Source organism: Pipistrellus hanaki (assembly GCF_964339955.1).
Source record: "Pipistrellus hanaki genome assembly, chromosome: 16".
Classification (NCBI taxonomy): domain Eukaryota; kingdom Metazoa; phylum Chordata; class Mammalia; order Chiroptera; family Vespertilionidae; genus Pipistrellus; species Pipistrellus hanaki.
Window position 1 is genome coordinate 18206215 of NC_140518.1, and position 22982 is coordinate 18229196.

At 57.2% G+C, this 22982-nt stretch overlaps 1 protein-coding gene across 1 annotated transcript in view; it reads right to left on the reverse strand.

The window, feature by feature from the left end:
* MRC2 (mannose receptor C-type 2) overlaps positions 1 to 22982 on the reverse strand; it is a 64039-nt gene that overhangs the window by 14609 nt on the left and 26448 nt on the right. Inside the window, 11 exon segments of the mRNA XM_084861649.1 lie at positions 83 to 300; positions 1130 to 1278; positions 1952 to 2067; positions 4501 to 4608; positions 6277 to 6431; positions 6559 to 6747; positions 9888 to 10031; positions 10419 to 10532; positions 11420 to 11584; positions 11806 to 11979; positions 13128 to 13529. Coding sequence (XP_084717775.1) covers positions 83 to 300; positions 1130 to 1278; positions 1952 to 2067; positions 4501 to 4608; positions 6277 to 6431; positions 6559 to 6747; positions 9888 to 10031; positions 10419 to 10532; positions 11420 to 11584; positions 11806 to 11979; positions 13128 to 13529 — 1934 coding nt within the window.

Below are 22982 nucleotides of genomic sequence, written 5' to 3' on the forward strand. Positions count from 1 at the left end.
GGTAAGCTGCCTCTCTGCTCTTCCTTCTCTCCCTCCCCTCATGCCCAAGGGCTACCGCCTGCCTTACAGCAGTGCCTCCTACCTTATAGCAGTGCCGCAGTTTGGGGTCGGAGGCCCAGCCCTGGGGACAGGAGCCAGTGAGGCTGGGCGTGGGGTCTGGCCCCGGCAGCTCGGGCGTCACGGGTGTGCCCAGGCTCTGCCGGCAGATGTAGCGAGCCCAGAACATGGTGCAGTTCTTCACCTCCCACAGCCCCATGGCGCTGCCCGTGGCCAGGGCCACGCAGCCCCCGCGGCTGTACCCTGGAGGACAGAGAAGGGACGCCTGTATGCCGAGGGGGAGCCATGCCCGGCACCCCCTCACCTGCGGGACACACCACCGGGTGGCCCTCTCTGCGGGGACACGGTCTGTGAGGGGGCCCGGGTGGACAGGGAGGGAGACAGCGCCCTAACTCTGTGTTTACTCCTGTGAGCTCGTAGGCAAGTTGCTTAACCTCTCTGAACTAGTCTCATCGCCTACCCCAGCAGGTTATTCAAAGGGTTAAAAAAGAGATAATGAATGTGCCGAAACCAGTTTGGCTCAGGGGATGGAGCTTCGGCCTGCGGACTGAAAGGTCCCAGGTTCGATTCCGGTCAAGGGCATGTACCCTGGTTGCATGTACCCAGGAGGGGGTGTGCAAGAGGCAGCTGATCGATGTTTCTCTCTCCTCGATGTTTCTAGCTCTCTATCCCTCTCTCTTCCTCTCTGTAAAAAATCAATAAAATATATATATTAAAAAAAAAAAAAAAAGATAATGAATGTGAAATAATAACAGCAGCAAGCACGTGGTGCTCACTAGTCTAAGGGCTTTACATATCCGAATCGTTTTAAGCCTCACACCGATCCTATGAGGAAAGTTACCCATAGCTCCATTTCCCAGGTGAGGAAACTGAGGCTCAGAGATGTGCAGCGAACACACAGCAGAATCGGGGCCTGAGAGGGGGGTCTGGCTGCAGACCCTGCTCTCCCCACAGCTTCCCCTCCCCGCAGGCAGGACCCGTTCCCCGGGAAGCCCCGCTCTCGGCCCCGGCAGGCCGGGTCCCCCTCGGAGGTCAGAGGGCGAGGCGGGCGGAGTGCGGGGGCAGGGCTCACCAGGCTGGTCCCGGTTCCAGTGGGTGTACATGACCTCGTCGCCGCTGAGCCAGCGGAAGGAGCCGGTGCCGTTGAGGTCCTGCAGGGCGGTCCAGAAGTACTCGCCGTCCCAGTTGTAGATGAGGCTGCTGACAAAGGCCTGCTCGAACCTGCGGGGAGGAGGCCGGTCAGGGGGTCGCGCCTCGGCTCTCCCTCCAGGCCCTGGGCCTCACGCCAGCTGCCCTCCCTGCCCCTGGAGCCGAGGCGCTGTGTCCGATTGGTAACTCCGTGAGGGAAGTGGGGATCCCTGGGGGCCCTGCCGCTCACACACAGCAGCCCAGCTGCCCTCTGAGCCCGGCTGAGGAGAAAGTAGAGGAAATCAGACCCAGCCAAGAGTCTGATTGGGCCTCGAACCCACACCTCTACCTGTGTGTGCCCCTGCCCAGGCCCACCCCGCAATGGAGTCGCTTAATAATCAGGAGTCTTTCACCAAAACCGGTTTGGCTCAGTGGATAGAGCGTCGGTCTGAGGACTGGAAGGGCCCGGGTTCAATTCCGGTCAAGGGCATGTACATTGGTTGCAGGCACGTCCCCCGTAGGAGGCGTGCAAGAGGCAGCTGGTGGATATTTCTCTCTCATCAATGTTTCTAGCTCTCTATCCCTCTCCCTTCCTCTCTGTAAAAAATCAATAAAATGTATTTTTTTTTTTTAAATAATAACAATCAGGAGTCCCTCTTGTGACAATCTTAGGTCCTTCTGTGCTCCCCCCGCCCCCGTTTGACGGAGGAGCCACATTAGGCCAAGACACAGGAGCAGGCCGGCCGGCACCCTCCCCGTCCGGTACCTGTTGGTGATGGTGACCAGCTGGGCGCCCTGGTCGGTGCACAGGCGCCGGGCCTCGCTGTAGGTCACCTGGTCCTCTCCCAGCCAGTAGCAGGATGGGCTGTGCCACTTCCAACCCTGGCTCGAGAGAGTGGGCAGGAGAGGGGTGTCTGTGGGGAGGACGCGCCTCTCTCACCCCTAAATCCTGGGGCAGGGGGACGCCGGCCGGGGCACAGGACAGAGGGACTGTCGGACAGCAGAGACGGCCCTCGCTGTGCTGAATGCTTATGCTGTCACGCCAAACTCCCCCTCCCACCATTCCCCACAACCCCCAGGCCAGGGGAGGAAGCAGGGCCCAAGGAGGGCTGGCCGGAGACAGCCCGTGACCGCCGTGGCCTGGCGCGCGAAGATAAGTGGCCCGTCGGCCTCCTCTCAAACGTGTAAACCAAGAGAAGGAGCGGGAACATTGCCAGCTGGCTGAGAAACCAGAGCCAGAAAGCCGGGAGAGCGGCCAGGACGTGGAGGGGGCTGGGCGGTCCTCGGGGGCCTGGAAAAGCTGGAGTGCGTGGCGGCTGTGACTGGCCAGGGGGTGGGAGGGGAGACGGACCCTCAGCGAGGGCAGCAGAGCACTGGAAGGAAGACCACGGCTCCTGAGCAGATGCCCCCCTGGCCCCCACGCCCCACAGGCCCCTCTCCCCTGGAGCCACCCTGAGGGTTCTCTGCTCCTGCCTCTCCGATGAGGAGCGGAGGCTCAGAGAAGTTAAGTGACTTGGTGCTATACAGACAGCACAAGGTGAAGCCCGGACTTGAACCCCCTCCACAGAGGCTGGCCTGTCCTCACCACAGCCCTGCTCCTGCTAAGATGGCTCCAGATGCCTGCCAGGGCCTTGGCTGCCAGCAGGCCTTGAAGTGGGAAGCCTGGGGCTTGGGCTCGAAGTTAGGAGGGAGAGGCAGTCCTCTGGGCAGGAGCGAGGGCACAGAGAACCTGGTGTGTGTGTGTGTGGGTGTGCGTGTGCTCACTGGACACATGTGTATGTATTGGGGCGGGTGGAATGGGGTGGGGAGGGGAATCCCATATGCCCAGAGGGCCGTGCAAAGACCCCTGGCTCCCTCAGAGTGCTAACCATGGCTAATTAGCCCAGCACATACACTGAGGGCCAGCCCCGGTGCAGGGCACTTAGTAATTCCTCTCCCCCACCTCCGCCTCCACCTCTCCCAGGCCAGGCCAGAGCCCCGGGACCATTCCCCGACGGTGCTGGTCCCCCAGACTCTCCAGCGGGGCCTGTCAGTTCTCTCCCGCCTCCCACGGGAGGGCATGCCTGTTGGTGCTTCCCGTCCCTGCCCTGGGGAAGAGTGTGGGTGCAGGTGGGGTGTGGTCATGGGGCTTCACCCCAAGAAAACAAAGAACCACCTGGCAAAGGGCGGGTGGGACTGTGGCCTCAGCAGATGGGGACGTCTGGGCCAAAATACCACAGAGCGTTCTTTCCGAGCAACCTCCCCTCAGACAGCTACACCATGTACCCCCTGCTCGGCTGGGGGCTGGGGCCGGAGGAGGGAGGTGGGTTGATCACCCACGCTCACCCTCATTCTCACACTCACCGATTCCCCTCCCCCCCGAACACCTGGGAGCCCCTGGGGCTTGGAGCACAAGGAGGGAGACCCCACAGTGGCCTCCTTCCTCCAGAGACCGACAGGCGCCCCCTATGTCAGATGGCGTGCTGCGTGCCAGCAGAGAGGGTGCTCAGAGGACACGGGCTCACCCCGCGGCCTCCACTCAGGTGAAGGCTGGCCATGCCCAGCCGGTGTGGCTCAGTGGTTGATGTTTGACCTATGAACCAGGAGGTCACTGTTTTCATTCCCGGTCAGGGCACATGCCCAGGTTGTGGGCTCGATCCCCAACAGGGAGTGTGCAGGAGGCAGCCGATGGATGTTTCTCTCTCATCCGTGCTTCTATCTCTCCGTCCTTCTCCCTTTCCCTCTCTCCAGAATCAATAAAATTTAAAAAAAAATTAAAATATAGCCAAAGCCGGTTTGGCTCAGTGGTAGAGCATCGGTCTTCGGACTGAAAGGTCCCAGGTTCGATTCCGGTCAAGGGCATGTACCTTGGTTGTGGGCACATCCCCAGTAGCGGGTGTGCAAGAGGCAGCTGGCCGATGTTTCGCTCTCATCGACGTTTCTAGCTCTCTATCTCTTCCTTCCTCTCTGTTAAAAAATCAATAAAATATATATATTTTTAAAAAATAAAATATATTTTTTTAAAAGCATGGACCAAAACTTTAAAAAAATAAATAAAAAGACTGGTCAGACTAGGGGTACCTACTGCCACCTCCTGTTCTCTGGAAAGCGGCTTCCCGGGGGAGAAGAGGTTGAGAAATGTGGTGGGGAGTTCTGCTTCCTCCCCACAGCCCCGCCTCAGCCCACCCCCTCCTTCCGGTGAGGGGGCAGCGTGGAGAGCGGGAAGCAGGGTGTGCCAAGGGAGGTCGCCGCGGGAGGCTGCAGGATTCCCACCCCCCCTTCGCCCCGGAGCCCCTCTGGCTGGCCGCCAGGACCCAGACCCAGAAGCACCCTCACCTTCCGGCAGCCGTGGTCCTCCTCGGTGGTCTCCTGGCTCAGCTGGCCCGCCTTCTTGCAGATGGACGGCAGGGACTGGTTACAGGGACTGTCATTCCAGCGGCCTTCCTGGGGACGCAGGATGAGAGGGACTCTCAGGCCTCCTCCCCCAAACCTCCCAAACCCTTCACACACCAGGCTTCTAGACCTGGCCCTGCCTCTGCTCGCCGTGTGATTCTGAGCAGGCGGCTTGACCTCTCTGTGTGCCAGGCTCCAAAACGGGGAAAGCAGGACTCGCTGGGTAGGCCTCGCGGGGCAGAGGGGAGCATACAGAGTTGATGTGCAGCTAACTGCCTGACAGCATGGACACGCCTTGCCTCAATGTGAAGAGGCGCTCCTTTAGATTACTGACAGCCCATTTCATAAACGCCGGCTGAGACTGTTAGTGTAATGGGTGGCAGGACAGACAGATGAGACTCCCAGTTCTGCAAGGTGTCCAGCCAGGACCTGCAGAGCCAGGCTGAGCAGACGGTGCACCCAGACCTGGATCTCAGAGGACGCGCTAAACAGCAATTCAGGCCTCAGCCCCCTCCTCAATCCTTTGTCCCTCCTCTGTCCTCAGCCGCCCCACAGGTGGTGTGTCTGCCTTTAGGCCCATCTAAGGGCAGGGTGCTGCGTATCTCAGCCCTCAGGGGGATGCCTGGCATGTAGCACACTCTCAACAAATCACTGTTTATAAATTTTTAAAAACTACATTTTTATTGATTTCAGAGAGGAAGGGAGAGGGAGCGATAGAAACATCAATGATGAGAATCATTGATCGGCTGCCTCCTGCAAGACCCCCCCATTGGGAATCAAGCCCACAACCTGGGCATGTGCCCTGACCAAGGAACCGTGACCTCCTGGTTCACAGGTCAATGCTCAACCACTGAGCCACACCAGCCGGGCATGTTTATAAATTTTAAAATAGCACCCTCTAGTCCTGGCCAGTGTTGCTCGATGGTTAGAGCGAGAGACCGCATACTCAAAGGCCTCGGGTTCGATTCCCGGTCAAGGACACATATCTGGGTTTTGGATTCGCTTCCACCCTTGGTTGGTATGTGTTCAGGAGGCAACCAGTCAATGTGTCTCTCTCATATCCATGTGGGGTTTTTTTCTCTCTCTCGGCCTCTCTCCCCTTCCTTCCTCCCTTCCAACTCTCTCTGAAAAGCAGTGGTGTGTGGTATCTCACCAGAGAGTGTCCTGTCTGCCCCTGGAGTGAGTAGTCTATCTCTATGGCCCTGTCCCTTTTGAAAGGGTCTCTTCTCTCTGCTCGAAGCCTTGCATCCATTCCTCCATCTGCCCGTTCCGCCTCTGAGCCAGAGCCCTCGCAAACAGTCCTCACCCGCTACGTTCACGAGGGACAGGGCCCTGCACGGGGCATCCTGGCCCGTGGAGCATGTCCACGTAACGTGGCCTCCGATGAGAGGGCCTCCTGGTGAGAACAGCAGCGTCCTAAGGTTTCGTGAGAACTAACTCCTTGAACCCTCCCAGTGCCCCCGAGGTTGGCACCATCTGTGTTCCGTTGACAGATGAGGAAACCGAGGTGCACAGAGGTTAAGTCACGTGCCCACAGTGGCCCAGCTAGTTGGGGGAAGAAGAGGGGGAGGGGGTCAAACACTGGCGATCTCCCATGGGGAAGACGGGTCTTCTGAGAGGCCCTGGGGTGGGGTTCCAGGCCGGTACCCATAGGACTGGGGTAGCACCGGAAGGCTGGTATGTATGTGGGGCCCTGTGGTGGGGAGAAGGGGTTCTCACCGGCCCCCAAATGGTGACGCAGTCCTCCAGGCTGTCCCGGAAGTTGTTGGGCTCGAAGGGGTGCCAGTGGGTGAAGCTCACAACGCTCCCGTCGGACCACTCAAAGTTCATCTGCAGCTTCAAGTCGTTGAGGCCGATCCACAGCTCCTCCACCTCTGGGGGTGCGGCCGGCGGGAGGGGGGGGGGGAGGACCGGAGAGGTCAGCCTCCGCCGCCCGCAGGGGAGGGAGGGGCCGCCCCAGCCTCCTGGGCGGGGCCGGATGGGCACGGGGAGGCCCCTCACCTTGCTTGATCTGCTTGGTGATGAACTCCAGCTCGGCCATGCTGTGGATGCTGAGCAGGTCGCCGCCGCCACGCAGGCAGGCCTTCTTGGAGTCCTGCCAGCTGCGCTTCTCGGCCTGCAGGCGGTAGCAGTGGCCCTGGAAGGGCTGCCAGCTGGGCTCACACTCCACCCTCACGTTGGCCCACACATCTGCGGAGACCCACAAGGCCGCCGCTCAGCGATCAGGCCGCCAGCCCGGGCACCGGCCCAGGGGGCACGGCCCCAGCCTCACTCACGGCCTCCCCAAACCTCTTTCCCGTCAGCCCTTCCTGCCAGGACAGGCCTGAGTGCTGAATGCTGATGACAAGATAAAACCCTCCAGAGGCAGAGCCCCGGGAGGTGGTGGCGGATCCCACTCGGGACAGGACGGCCCCTGCTGAAGCCGGCTAGGGTCGGTGGTAGAGCGTGGGCCTGCAGACTGAGAGGTCCCGGATTCGATTCCGGTCAGGGGCATGTGCCTTGGTTGCGGGCACATCCCCGGTAGGGGGTGTGTGGGGGGGCAGCTGATCAATGATTCTCTCTCGTCGATGTTTCTAACTCTGTCCCTCTCTCTTCCTCTCTGTAAAAAGTCAATAAAATATATATTTTTTTAAAAAGACAGGACGGCCTTCTCACCGGGACATGGGCTGAGAGACATGGGCAGGGACTCAGGGCAGACCAGCCCCGGGAGCCTGTCTCCTCGGCTGAAGTGGAGTTTCCTGCTACAAGGCTCACACTTAGCTCCTGTCCGCCTTGCTTAGTGAACGAAACCCATGTCATTATCCTGGATGTCTCAGAGAATGTCTGCTGCCTGTGGGCTCTGTGCTGGGCCTGCTGGTCCAGGACGAAGGGGCTAAGGAATGGGGCCCCCCAGGTGGGCGGCAGGTAAAGTCACCCGCTGGCTGGCTGGCATCCCTGGCTGGAGTTGCTCCACTTGCTACTCGCCCTCCCCCCCCCCCCCCCCAGCTCCTCTCCCTGCTCCCCAGGGCTGACTGACTAACTGGTCCTTTCCTCGCCCCCAGTCCTGGCATTTCCAGGTTCACCCGCTGGGGAGTGGGGTCCAGGGGCCGCGGAGACAAACAAGCCCCGGCTTGGACCTTGGCAGGAGAAAAGAAGATTTCACCGCGCCACCCGCCATGTCAGGCTCGGGCAGGATTCTGCCTGGCCGGGCAGGAAAGCATGTGCCCGCTCGAAGCACCGCCCGAGACCGGGGCTCCGGGATGCACTGCGTTCCGGGAGCCGCCCCAGGGTCCAGCCAGCCCGTTTCCTGGAGACCCAGCAGAGCGAGCGGCAGGGCCGAGAGCCAGAGCGGGTCGCTCCGGGGCTCCGGACTGTCCATCGTCTCTGCTGGCCACGGAGCAGAGACCCAAAGCTGCGGCCCCGGACAGAACCGGCGTTTCCTGGGTGTTCAGACCCCAGGGGCCGGCTTTGGGGTGGAGGAGGAAGGGAGCTCAGGCAATATGGGTGCTTCAGGGGCACAATGCTGCCTAACGGGCTTTGAGTGACGAGCCTGGGAAGGCAGAAGAAAACCTGCCTCAGGCAGAGAAGAGGGGGCTGGGTGAACGAGGAAGTCCAGAGCCACAGACATGTCTGCAGGTCTGTGTGATGACTCGCCAGGGGGCCAGGCCAGGGAGACCCAGGGGACAGAGAATTGGGCGAGAAGCCAGATCCTAGGGGGACCCCAGAGGGGCTAGGTCTGCCTTCAGGGGTCCCTTTTCCTTCAGAGAGCAGCTCCTGGAAGACCTGGAAGTGGGGCCTGCTCCAGGCTCCCTCCAGCTAGAGGTGGGGCGCCCAGGTTGTAAGCCTTTGCTCTGACCCCCAGGAGGCAAAGCAAGGAAGCAGGAGCTGACAGGCCCCGGATCAGTCCGTCTTGGGCAACCTTTTAATGGTCAGAAGCAGAACTCGCACTCCGTGCGTTCTTTCCTTTGGGTGAGTTTGTGGAATTTTTTTCTTTCTGCTTTTGCTGTATTCTGCTGGGAAAAATCCCCTTTCCACCATCCCGGGGTCCCTGATTCCTGCGGAGCCCCTCCGACTCCGCTGACAAACGCCTTCCAGAGCGAGCTGTACGGATCCCGTGTGTCAGCGAGATGCTCCCTGGCTTCGAAGCCTGCGAAGGCTCCCCCTGCCGACCTGGCCCCACCCCAGCTTCGCCCCACAGCCAGGACCCTTCCGGGACTGACTGGCTGCAACCTGCCCTTCCGAACCGTTCCCCACGCTCTCCGAGCCGGCGCTTCTCCAACTGCAGGTCCCGGCGAAGTTTACCGGGGGCCGGGCCCGAGGCCCCGCCCTGGGAAGGCGCTCCCAGGTGAGGAGCTCGGGAACCCACTTTAAGTAGTTATACTCCCACCAGACCACTCACCCACCTTACCACGTCCCCGTCCTCCCATGCCTCCACACCAGGGGTCCTCAAACTTTTTAAAGTGGGGGCCAGATCACGGTCCCTCAGAGAGCTGAAGGGCCGGACTATATGAACTACTAATTCCTACTGTAACACCTCGGCTGCGCTCACTGCCCAAAAAACCTGGCGGGCCGGATCAGACTCCTCTGCGGGCCGCATGTGGCCCGCGGGCCGTAGTTTGAAGATCCCTGCTCCACACCCTCGCTCCTGCAGCTCCCTCTCCCAAGAGCGCCCTTCCCACACACGTCTTGGTGGCTTTTTAAACCTTCACTCAACCTGAAAGGCCCCAATCCAACGTGACGTCCTTGAAACCCGCCTCAACCTTCAGAAGCTTCCTTCCTCGTCCGGGCACTTCTCCTCTGACACTATTGCACGCGTTTTTATCACAGCACGGAGCTCAGGATAGTCCCGTTGTGCGAGGAGGTGTCTGTCCAACAGACTGTGACCTCCCCGGGGTCCCGATGAGTAATACCGGCCTTTGGCACGATTCTCAACACCCCCCCGGGGGAATGAATGAGTGGCCCGTCCCAATCTGTTCAGACGTTAGCTGAGCTGCTAAATAAGAACAGGAGGCCCGAGCTGGTTTGGCTCAGTGGACGGAGCGCCGGCCTGCAGACAGAAGGGTCCCGGGTTCGATTGCAGTCAAGGGCACATGCCCGGATTGCAGGCTCGATCCCCGGTGTGGGGCGTGCAGGAGACAGCCCATCAATGATTCTCTCTCATCACTGATGTTTCTCTCTCTCTCTCCCTCTCCCCTCCTCTCTGAAATCAATAGAAATGTATTTAAAAAAGAACAGGGGGCCACCTTGTGCTCTGAGCCTGGGCCGGCTGTGGCTGTGGCCATGAGGAGCCCCCCCCAATTCTTCACTCCACCACCCCCCCACCCCCGACCTGCACCGGGACCAGGTCTCACCCGGAGGCTCGGGCTGGGCCGGGGCGTTGAGCTTCTTCTTGCACACGTAGGGCAGCGCGATGCTGCAGTCGCGGTTCTGCCAGCCCCCGGAGGACTCCGTGCGGATGACCCCACAGTTCTCCTCGCTCGGGTTGTCCGGCTGATCTGTGGGGAGGGCAGGGTGCCGGCACCCCAGGAGAGAGACTCACACCGCTGCCCCGGGAGCCCTCCCCGGAACCGCCTGCTCCCTCGGAAGCAGGAGCCAGCGGCACTGCGCTCAGCCCTCCCTCACCGGGCCACACAGCCTGAGTTCTACTCACAACTGCCACCAGCCCCACCCAGCATCCCTGGTCGGGCTGCAGGCGCCCCGGGTACCAGGGACTGAAATCCAGTCCATTGCCCAGGCCCTCTGCCCTGAGCACTGGTTCCTAATTCATACACATGCATTACATGGGCTGGTGGGGAAAATCTGCCGCCCTCCCACCCCCACTCTGAGGAGACTGTGCCTGCGGGGTCCCCAGGCCACCCCGTACCCCGAACCCCATGCCTCACCACTCTCCCAGTTGAGGTACTTGAGGGGCGAGTTGTCCGACCACTGCCAGCCTCCACTGGTGTCCAGATCGTTAAGGCCGATCCACAGTGTGGAACTGTAGCCGGTGAGGAGCCCTGACAGCCAGACGGTGACAGTGAGGCGCAGGCCGCCCATCCTGGGCCCTCCTCCTCTTTGCCCCCAGCACCACCTTTACCCCCGCAGGTATCAGTGGATAGAGCATCAGCCTGTGGACCAAAGGGTCCAGGGTTCGATTCCGGTCAACAAGGGCATGTGCCTCAGTTGCAGGCTCCTTTCTGGCCCAAGCCCTGGTCCGGGCTCATGCAGGAGGCAACCAATCGGGGTGTTTCTCTCACATCAATGTTTCTCTCCGTCTTTCCCTTTCTCTGTTTTCCCCTCTCTCTTCCACTCTCCCTAAAAATCAATGGAAAAAATATCCTCGGGTGAGGATTAACAAAAAGGAAAAGAGAGAGTGCTGAAACCGGTTTGGCTCAGTGGATAGGGCGTTGGTCTCTGGACTGAAAGGTCCCGGGTTCAATTCCGGTCAAGGGCAGGTACCTTGGTTGCGGGCATGTCCCCCGAGTGGGGGGGGTGCAAGAGGCAGCTAATCGATGTTTCTCTTGCATCAATGCTTCTAACTCTCTATCCCTCTCTCTTCCTCTCTGTGAAAAACCAATAAAAATATATTTAAAAAGAGAGAGAAAGAGGAGAGAGAATGAGAAAGAGAGAAGGAGAGAGAGAAAGAGAGAGAGAGAGAGAGAGAGAGAGAGAGAGAGAGAGAGAGAGAGAGAGAGAGAAGAGAAGAGAAGAGAGGAGAGAGGAGAAGAGAGAGAGAGAGAGAGAGAGAGACGAGAGAAGAGAGAAGAGAGGAGAGAAAGAGAGAAGAAAGGGCTCAGGGCTCTCCAGAGGTAGGAGCAGGTCTCAGGGCCCTGGCACCCTGCCCCGCCCCCGGGTGCGTCAGACCCCAGCCAGCCGGCCCGGCCCGGGCCGCCCGCCGCCTCACCGTTGATGTAGGTCTGCTCGTGGATCTCGGTGATGCTCAGCAGGTCCGCCCCTTGCTGCTCGCAGCTGGCCCAGGCCTCCCTCCACGACAGCGTGGACTGGAAGTTGAACTGGTAGCAGCTGTCGGTCAGCTGGTCCTTGTCCCAGAAGGTCTCACAGTCATTACCTGTCAGGTGACAGCGGGACATGGGTCCGCCCCGGCCCCGGAGTCAGGGCCCGCACGGGGGTCCCTGCGGAGTGCAGACCCCGCACGGGCTGCTCCACACCGTGAGGGGGGATGCTCCACACACACACACACACACACACACACACACACACCCGGTCCCGAACATCCTGCCGCCCGCCCTGCCGCCAGCCCCGCCCCGCCGCCCCGCCGCCCGCTCTCACTCTTGATGGGGCAGAAGCCCCAGCGCTCGTCCTTGCCGTAGTCCTGGGTGGTGGCACACCACAGGTGCCCGTCCTCGCGGCCCGTGCTGGTGCAGCCGTGGAACCACTGGTTGTCATACTTGAAGGGGATGGTGCAGGGCTTCCCGTGGGAGTTGCCCTGGATGGTGTAGACCTCTGCAAGGAGGGCAGCGGGCCTTGGCATGGGGACCCCTGAGGCTCCCTCCCCCTGTGACCCCGGGGGCAGGGGTGGGCAGGGGGCAGCAGAGGGGGGAAGGCCGGTGACATCGGACAATGGTTTCAGGCTCCCTCTCCCACCAGATGTCCCAGGAGCCTGGGGGAGGTCCCGCTGCCCATCCCACAGGGCCGGGAGGGGTCCTCCAGCGCCCCCGATGGCTGTCCACACTCCAGCTGGGTGAGGGGGTCTCCGAGTCACCCCCAAAGGGCTGGGCCTGAAGGAATCCCGACTCAGGTCCCTGGCCTGGGGGCTCCACGGTGCACCCCCCCTCCCAGGTTCCACTCAGGGTGGCTTCCAGGAAAAGGATCCCCCAGGATGGAGCTGCCCTCTGGGGGTGAACCTGAGGTCTCCCTAGAGCAGGGGTCGGCAAACTATGAGTCCACAGAGCCAAATATCACCAGCACAACGACTGAAATGCCTTTGGAGAGCCACATTTTTTACACTTAAACTTCTTCTAACGCCACTTCTTCAAAATAGACTCGCCCAGGCCGTGGTATTTTGTGAAAAAGCCACACTCCAGGGGCCAAAGAGCCACATGCGGCTCGAGAGCCGCAGTTTGCCAACCACAGTCCTAGAAAGTAGGCCTTAGGGAAGGAAATTTTACATTATACACTTTTGTGTGGATGGAGGCCTTTACACATGTGTAAATTAACTTTGTAATTTTTTTTTAAAAAAGTCAGTGAGCTGAAACCGGCTTGGCTCAGTGGATAGAACGTTGGCCTGCGGACTGAAGGGTCCCAGGTTCGATTCTGGTCAAGGGCATGTACCTTGGTTGCGGGCACATCCCCAGTGGGGGGTGTGCAGGAGGCAGTGGATCGATGTTTCTCTCTCATCGATGTTTCTAACTCTCTATTGCTCTCTCTTCCTCTCTGTAAAAAATCAATAAAATATATTATTAAAAAAAAAAAAAAAGTAAATGAGATGCTTTGAAGTTCATTTTCTTACTCAAAAATGTTTCCCGTTCCAATGAAAGATGTGCCTGCCGAAGGTCCACAGAGGAAAAGGCCTTGTCACCGGGAATGTGTCCCTCTGGGCTCCCGTCCCCCCCCACGCCCCACCCGCCCCTCGGCTGCCAGCAGCCTCTCACCGTAGTAGGGCCGGGCACACAGATCCTCCTCGCTGCCGTAGATGGACCACTGGCCGCCGCGGGCCTGGTCGCCGCGGTCGGCGGTGCCCGCCTTGGACGCGTTGCCAGCACGGCCCCCCAGGAGCAGGTTCAGCTGGTCGCCCAGCGTGCGGCAGTGCCAGCGGAGGTTCATGGCCTCCCGGTCACACTCGTACATGCCCAGGGCGGCCGTGGTGTTGGTGCCCGGCCAGCCTGTGCCCAGGCACTGCATGGTGCCCAGGTTGAAGAGCCGGTTCCGGGAGACCCACTTCCAGCGCTGGGCGGGCAGGCTGCTGCTGCAGCGCGGGGAGACCCGGACCTGCCCGCCCTGGGCCTCCAGGCAGCCCTCCAGGCCGTAGCTGAAGATGAGGAAGACGTTGGGTTCTAGGGAGAAAGGCAGGACAGGAAGCCATCATCCCAGGGGCTCTCTCTCCTGGCTGGCCCCCGATGGCCAGGGCTGCCCGCAGACAGGAGCCAGGAGCCTGGGGCTGGGTCTCAGCCCTCCGCCACCCCCACCCCCACCCCCACACGCAAACCCAACGCCACAAGCAGGTGGAGACTTTGTGGGAGAGGCGGAGGCATTCACACCACACACACGTCGAAACCTTCACCCCCTCTTGACAGGAGCGCGGTTTTCCGCCACAGTGTTCCAGCCCGGAGTCATTGTCTTGCTCTGCCCACTGGCTCCATCCTTTCCTCCCATCGAGGATGTCCCCACACCACTCACTGCCCCCATACCCAACCTTTCAGGCCCCTGCTTCAAGGCCTTGGGAAGGCAACTCGGCATTCTTCAAACACAACTCAAACGCTTTACTCTGAGCCTCAAGATCCTGCATGGGCCAAAACTGGTTTGGCTCAGTGGATAGAGCATCGGCCTGCGGACTGAAAGGTCCCAGGTTCGATTCTGGTCAAGGGCATGTACCTTGGTTGCGGGCATATCCCCAGTAGGGGGTGTGCAAGAGGCAGCTGATCGATGATTCTCCCATTGATGTTTCTAACTCTCTGTCCCTCTCTCTTCCTCTTTGTAAAAAAATCAATAAAATATATATATATTTTTTAAAAAGCCACATCTTTCGAGAAGCCCTCTGTTACCTCCTATTTGAAAGTGTCCACACAGTTCCTCTCTAGTAGCAGGTCCCTGGAGTGTAATTCTCTCGACAACATTTATCATTATCTGATCTTTTGTTCAGCGTCTGGACTATTTGAGTCTATTTTTTTTCCCCTGATCAGGGTCCCTTTTTCCTGCTGCCTGCATGTCTAGTCATTTTTATTATAAGCTGTGCATTGGTAAATAATGTTATAAGGAGTCTGGATTTTAAGTTCCATACGGGACCTTGTGGGTGACATAGTCCAGGGAGTCTGGATTTATCTTCCTAAAAAGAATGCTGCTTTGTTCCGACATGCCGTTCAGTGACTGATGAATCATTGGATCCTGCAGAGGCTTGGTTTGGGGTTTTGCTAGGGTGGGGTTGTTTGGGTTTTTGCCTTTCGTCTTAGGGTGTGTCTCTTAGCCTTCGGGCTAATCATAGGTGAGGCCCTTCTGCAGTTTCAAAGGAAAACTTCGGGCAATTACTAAGCCCCTCTAACTTGGTGGAACTTGAATTCTAAACATTTTCCTCCAACCAGGCAGCAGGGGGTGGGGAGTACCTCTTTGCCTCCCAGCTGCCATTTCTTCCTGGATCCCTTAAGACCTCACAATTTAAATATATTTCTTTATTGACTTCAGAAAGGAAGGGAGAGGGAGAGAGAGATAGAAACATCAATGATGAGAGAGAATCATTGATCAGCTGCCTCCTGCACGCCCCCTACTGGGGATCAAGCCCACAACCCGGGCATGTGCCCTTGGCTAGATTCGAACCTGGAACTCTTCAGTCCACAGGCCTACACTCTATCCACTGAGCCAAACCGGCTAGGGGAAGGCCTCACAGTTTAGCAGTTGGCATGAGCTTGAGGAGCATGTGAAGGGGAACTCTCTATGGCTCCTTCCTCTCCAGAATGTTCCCTCTTGATTGTTAGCTTTTCTGGTGACCTCAGACTCTGACCCAGTAACACAGCCATATTCTGTTTTAGCTTTTTGTGGAGGAAATGGGCTTCCTCACAGGGGGATCTGATCATAAATTCCTAACCCGGCCAGTCCTGGTGGTAATCACACCCCAGGCAAATAACTGCTTTAGTAAAAGGCTTAAACTCGCCTTAAGCAAGCCCTGTCTGTAGTTTCTGTGCATCCAGGCTAACATACTTTTCTTGGGGGGAGATGGGAGCAGTTAACACACCTTTGAAATGTCTCCTTTCAGACCACCCTCAAGAGAACACATAATCTTATTAACTATTCCCTTATCCAGTGTTTCCCAAACTTCTCTCATGATGAGAATCACCTAGTGGAGTTGTTAAACTACAGATCCCTGAATCCCAACTAAGAAGTGCTAAACTGGAATTTTTGGGAACATATAGGTAAAATTGTATACTTAACTAGTGCTCTTCTTAGTTGGGATTCAGGAATCTGTAGTTTAACAACTCCAAAAGTTCTCTATAGATTTGGGCGGTCTTACATTGACGCTTTGTAAGCAGCAGTACTAGGGGAAGGGCGGCTTCTGGTGCCACTCACATCATCTGCTTCCTTTTCTTTTTCTTTTTCTTTTTTTTTTTTTTACAGAGAGGAAGGGAGAGGGATAGAGAGTAAGAAACAATGATGAGAGAGAAACATTGATCAGGTAGGTGCCTCCTGCACACTCCCCACTGGGTATGTGCCCGAAACCAAGGTATTCCGGTCAAGGGCATATACCTTAGGGCTCATCTGCTTCTTCTTTCAAATGTTTTTTTTTTTTCCTCCCCGGCATCTACTTGTTTTTGATTGCTCTCACACCACTGCGTCTTATATTCATCCTTAGCCTATGAGCACGCTTGCCAGAGGATTAGACTGTGTCAGTGTAAGAAACTTCAAACCAGTAGGGAATTTTTATGACTTCATCTGAGCCAAACTGATAGCAAATGCTGGGAAGCAAAATCTTGAAGACTTAGAGCACATGTGTCAAACACAAGGCCTGCGGGCCAAATCCAGCCCGCCAGGCCTTGCAATGTGGCCCGCACCGCGCTGTCATCACTGCACTCCGCTGTCAGTTTATGACATTGTCAGTTTATGACTGTTCAGTAAATTCAGTAAACCATTCGGCCCGCGATTTAGGCTGGATTTTAGATTTTGGCCCCTTCTCTGATTGAGTTCGACACCCCTAACTTAGAGAGTGCTCCGGAGAAGGGCAGTCCTGCGGCTCATTTTGTACCTTAGAGCCAAAGGAGGAGCTGTGAGGAGGGTTACACGAAATCTACTGGTAGTAGATTCAGGGGGCAGGAGAAAGCAAAGGAGGGGACATCTCTGAGATTGGATAAAGAGTAAAACAGGGAGCCCGGCCAGCGTGGCTCAGTGGTTGAGTATCAACCTATGAACCAGGAGGTCACGGTTCGATTCCCAGTCATGGCACACGCCCTGGTTTCGGGCTCGATCCCCAGTGTGGGGTGGGCAGGAGGCAGCTGATCAATGATTCTCTCCCATCATGGATGTTTTCTCTCTCTCCCTCTGCCTTCCTCTCCGAAATGAACAGAGATAAATATATTTTTAGAAAGAGTAAAACAGAGAGACATACTTCTTTGGTGGGTACTGAAGAGTTAGCAATGAGCCTTTACAGCACAGACAGATGGTATTGGGGCAAAAAGATAAAAAGAATGGTGGTCTTGCGTGGTGGTCCCAGCCCAGAAGAGATTACGCTGACATTGCGAAGGTGTTATCTTAGAGCAGGGGTCCTCAAACTTTTTAAAGTGGGGGCCAGATCACGGTCCCTCAGAGAGCTGGAGGGCCGGACTATATGAACTACTAATTCCTACTGTAACACCTCGGCTGCGCTCACTGCCCAAAAAACCTGGCGGGCTGGATCAGACTCCTCTGCGGGCCGCATGTGGCCTGCGGGCCGTAGTTTGAAGACCCCTGTCTTAGAGGGAGAGAGGAGAGACATCGGTTTGTTGTTCCACCCATTTATGCATTCATTGGTTGATTTTTGTATGGGCTCCGACCGGGGACTGAATCCTCAACCTTGGCCTACTGGGTGGACGCTCTCACCAACGGAGATCAGACCATCCAGTGCGGTTACTGGTGGTCTCCGAGTTCGTAAAGCTCACCATGCTGAGCCTGTCAGTTTAGCGTGGGTCCCCTTTTTCGCCCACAGCTGATAGAAGCTACCCTGCCATTCCCAGAACCCATTACCTGATATGTTTTTATTGTCTCCCTTCCTGTTTATAAACTCCTGAGGACTTTATCTTCCCCACCGGATCCCCGGGACCCACCACTGGCTGATACACAGGAGTGCTCTCTGAGTGAGCAAACGAATGAACCTCAGGCCTCGGTACCACAACGCACCAGCCTGTCTTTCTGCTCTCCGTCCCAGCTGCCAGATTCATCTTTCTAAACGGAGCGCCCACAGCTCCTGTCCACTGAGCGCTCAGAACGTTGGGCAGGAAGGCAGGCAGGGCAGGGACCCTGGTCACTCCATTCTTTGAGAGCACCAGGCTGGGGGTCCTCTCTGGGCAGGACGCCGCTGACCTCTGAAGTTCCGTTAAGGTGACTGCCACACCACTCATCCTCCTCGGGCCCCCCCACTCCCCCTCAACGTGTTCCTCCCCTTCCAGCAAGCCACTTAGGACCCTACACGGGACCCAGGCTTGCAGAGCTTGCTCTAGGGCAGTGGTTCTCAACCTTTCTAATCCCACAACCCTTTAATACAGTTCCTCGTGTTGTGGTGAACCCACCCACACACACACACACACACCCCCCCCCGGCCCCAACAACCATACAATTATTTTCGTTGCTACTTCATAACTGTAATTTTGCTACTGTTAATCATACTGTAAACATCACAGGTTGAGAACCGCTAGCAGGGTAGCCTAAGACCATCGGAAAACACAGGTATTCACATTACGATTCATAACAGTAACAACATTACAGTTATTATGAAGTAGCAACGAAAACGATTTTATGGTTGGGGGTCACCAGCCCATGAGGAACTGTGTTAAAGGGCCCCGGCGTCAGGAAGGTGGAGAACCACTGCAGTAGGGAGTAGGGATTTGGTTCTCAGAAACCTCCCCAGAAGGTGGCCCTCAGCAGGGGGTGGAGAAAAGGGCCTGGGACCGGAAAAGGAGAAAATAGTGCTTGCTTTCCCAGAGGCTTCCCAGAGATGGAACTGGACAAGCTGGACAGTACAACCCAAAACATCCCAGGAGCCCACAGCAACCCGGGGGACAGTCCGGTCCCCTCCACCTGAGCGGGAAACTCACACGGGGACCACGGCGATCCCAGCCCGGCTGTGCAACGGAAGGGACCCGCGCCAGTCGGGAGGGGCAATCCCAGCATCAGGCCGCCTTCCCCTCACTGGACAGATGAGGTGACTGAGGCCCAGAGAGGGGAGGAGATCACGATGCCCTCATTTTCCACCAGTGTCACATGAACCTCCCTCCTCTGATGTTCTGGGCTCTGGGTTCAAATCCACATAACTTCCTGGAGTGCCGGCCATGTGTATGGCACGTCCCTAGCAATACTGGGGCCATGAGCAAGCACAAAGCACTGTCCTGGTTAGAGAATACTAAGTGTACCGGTTAGTAATGCAAATGTTTCTCTTAAAATTATGGTGTTTTCTTTGGATTACAAAATCCGAATTATTAACTGGTTAAGAGTTTAATCCACATGAATTAATGGTTAATTTGAATTATTAACTGGATAACAATTAATCTACATTATTAACCATAATAACGCAGATTTTATAATTAAAGAAAACACAATAATTTCAAGAGAAACATCAAAAGTACATTATTTATTTTATGTCCATTGCTAGCCACACATTTCCCCATCTTTCAGGTAATTTGTGGATACCGTCCCAACAGAACTTTTCCTGTTTTGAGGCAAACTGTCCAGAGACCCAATTTTCCACGTCCTTGTACGTTCTGCAGTGCTACTCAGAAAGTGTGTGTGCTGCCGCCGCCGCCGGCACCGGTTTGGCTCAGTGGATAGAGCGTCGGCCTGCGGACTGAAAGGTCCCGGGTTCGATTCCGGTCAAGGGCATGTACCTTGCTTGCGAGCACATCCCCAGGAGGGGGTGTGCAAGAGGCAGCTGGTCGATGATTCTCTCTCATCGACATTTCTAACTCTCTATCCCTCTCTCTTCCTCTCTGAAAAATCAATAAAATATAAAAAAGAAAAAGAAAAAGTGTGTGTGCCATCGATCTGAACAAGTGGTCATCTGAAGGAGCAATACGACAACATATCAAAGCGCATATTATATCAACATATGTGTTACTCAGTCTATTGAAAAAAAAAATCCGAGTTATTCACCGGTGCACCTTGTGGTGGGTTTGGATACCAAAGAAGCCCTGTAAAATCCGGTGTTTGGGGGGCGGAGGAGGGGGCTGTGCCTTCGGGGAGCAGGGGGCTCCCTGAAGACACTGCGGATCTGGAGGAGACGGAAGGAGGAGACTGCGGGCCACAGAACCGCCTTGGCAGCCAGTGAGAAGAGGAGGACTTCGGGAGCGGCGGGTCCCAGGGAATCTGCCAAGCTGGAGGCCGGGAGGGCGGTGGGGGGGCAGGCTGGGAGAGCATTTTCTACCACAAGTTGAGAGGAGGCTGTTTCTCCAGGGCCCACAGCAGAAAGAGAGCTTTGGCTGAACTCGATCCACAAGGGGAAAGGGAAGGGAGCGGAGGCGTTTCGAGAACTGAGTCCGTTCTTTGCGTCCACGCTCTCAGCAAACCTAAACGGAGCAGCAGCGGGGGCTCAAAGTAGGGAGGCCTGATGCCCCATCCCCCACCCCCGCCCCCATCACCACATGGTCTGGGGGGCGCTGGGCTCGGCATGGAAAAGGTAAAGACAGACAGTCCTTGACCACTCACTGACTGCTCACAGTCTCCGGCCTTTGTTTTATCTGCCCAGCTAACTTCCCATCCCCTCAGCATTATTTATAAAGAACGTCCCTGTACCTCTGGCTACGTGAGGGCACACAACGCTCACTCTTGGCCATGAAGAGCGTCCATCCCCTGGCCACGGTGACTGGGCACAAACTCAAACAGAGTCCCCCCCCGAAATACAGGACATTTTCTCTCTGCGGAGATTGCTACGCTGAGGCTGTCCGTGGCATGCTTCCTGCCAGGAGACCTCTCTGCGGCAGGCAGGAGTGGGGACAACACAGAAGGAGACGCAGAGTTAGATGGAAGGAGAGGAATGAGTCCTGGTGGTGCCAACCACCCAGTCCTGATCCCAAATTCTTGCAGCTCTTTCTGATCATTTACAGCCACATTCCTTTCTTTTTCTCTTCTTCTTTTATTGACTTGAGAGAGAAAGAGAGGATGGCACGAGGGGCGGGGAAGGGGGGAGAAAGACACAGATTTATTGTCCCATTTACTTATGCGTTCACTGGCTGATTTCTGTGTGTGCCTTGATGGGGATGGAACCGGCAACCTTGGGCATCAGGCCAACACTCCAATCAGCCCCGCGCCAGGGCCACACGCCCTCCCGCTCCATTTGGCCGAGCGTTTTGCACTGGGCTCTGTCCCTGGAACCAAGAGCCCTGATAAACACCCGGCCCCTGGCGGGAGCCAGCGCCTCTCTCCCCGTCTGGAACGCGGGCTAAGTTTCCCCACACCCCTGGCGGCCTCGTCAGACCAGCAATGGGTTTCCTGGGCCTGCTGCAGCTCTGGGGCCCGTGGGGGCAGCTGGAGCTCGGAGGCTGGGCACCACCCCCTCCTCCTAATCACCCTCTGGCTGCCCCCTCTCCCCCCCACCCCCCACCTTCCCGGGCTTCCTCCTCATGCAGATGACGAGCATTCGTGAAGCACTGTACTGGGTCCTACGGGGAAATCAAACAATAAGCCCTCGTGAGGTTGTCCATGAAACCGGAGAGGCACAACTCACAAGCCGTCCATGAAAGTTACAAGCAGCACATCCAATGCACAGAACAGTCAGGACGTGGCTGGGGGTGAAGGCATGGCCAGAAATGGGTTCTCCAGAGAGCTGGAATGCCAGGAATCTTTCTGATGTGTAGCCCACACTCCTTGCTTCTCAGACATCCAGGTCACCATCCATTTGTCCCAGTGCTCAGGCAACTGGGTTTTGTTTGTTTATTTATTTCTAAATATTTTTTATCCCAGCGTGGAAGGGAGTGTGAGATAGAAACATCAATGATGAGAGAGAATCATACATCAGCTGCCTCCTGCATGCCCCCTGACTGGGGATCGAGCCGCAACCTTGGCCTGTGGCCCTTGACCAGAATCGAACCTGGGACCCTTCAGTCCACAGACCAACGCTCTATCCACTGAGCCAAACGGGCCAGGGCGGCTGCTGGGTTTTAAAGCTACTTGTTCCGCACTGAGTGACCCGCCTCCGCCTCGCCTGCTGTGGTCCCTGCCACCCCCTGTCCTTTCCCGTCTGCCGTAAGGGCCACGCAGTGCTTTGGCGGAGCGCAAAGGCTGTCGTCTGGCCATCTCTCAGGAGCAGAGCTCCCGCCGTCCCTGCAGCTTCCCGGACTCAGCCCCGCAGCGGAGGCAGCCAGGGGCCTGACCTCGGACACGACGGCTGTTCTCCATTACAAGCTGAGGACAGCATGCCGCGGGCAGCGCGGAGGAAGTTAATTCTAGCACAGTTCCTGGCACGCAGCACCCTCTCGGCAGGAATCCGCTGAATGAGAGGCATGTCAAACAGAGCCCTGCAAGGCGCGAGCAGAGACGAGGACAAGCTGGGTGCTCGGAGCAGGGGCAACAGCAGGGGCAAAGGCGGGGACCCCGGGCCCAGCCTGGCTCAGCTCCTAGAGGGCTGGAATCGGGGGCCAGCTGGGACTGGGCTGGTGCCCCCGAGGGTGTGGGAGGGTGGCCTCCAGCCCACGAGCCTCTCCTTCACCCAGCCACCCCTCCCGAGGCCACGCAGAGGCGAGGGGTCATCCCAGGGAGAGTCGGGGCCGCCCACAGGGCTGCCGGCCAAGAGCAGCAGCTGTTTTCAATGAGCAGCTTGGCCCCGGGGCCAGGCCTGGAAATGTCCCTGAGTCAGCAGAAGCTGCCACCCCGCCCTGCGAGGGCCCACCCCGGACGGCACCGCACCCGCATCCCCTCGGCGCTGTCCACGCCCGTGGCCGTCACCCACAGGGGCCCGCGGAGGGGGAGCCGCACCCCTTCAGAGAGGGCAGGGGCGTCCCCTGGCATGGAGACCCGTTCCCTGCCCAACTGTTCGCTGTTTCCACTGCAGTTCTGGGGTGCTGGGGGCTCCCCTCTCCCCTCCCCGCCCTGCTCCCCAACAGCCCCCCCCCCCATTCCAGCCAGGACAGACTGCTAGCCCTCCGTGGCTTAGAGCGCCTGCGGCTAAAACCGAACAAAAGGCCGCATTTCTATTTACTGAATTATTATTTTATTTTTAGAGAAAGGAAAGGAGGAAGGGGAGGAGAGCAAGGGGAAGAGAGAGAGAGCCGGTTTGGCTCAGTGGTAGAGCGTCGGCCTGCGGACTGAAAGGTCCCGGATTCGATTCCGGTGAAAGGCATGTGTACCTTGGTTGCGGGCACATCCCCAGGGCAGGGTGTGCAAGAGGCAGCTGATCGATGATTCTCTCTCATCGGTGATTCTAACTCTCTATCCTTCTCTCTTCCTCTCTGTAAAATATCAATAAAACTTTTTTTTTTTTTTTTAAATGGGGAAGAGAGAGAAACATTGATTTGTTGTCCCACTCATTTATGCGTTCATTTGTTGGTTTTTTTTTTCTTTAAATATCCTTTTACTGATTTTTTAGAGAGAGAAACATGGATGTGAGAGCAGAGCATGGACAGGCC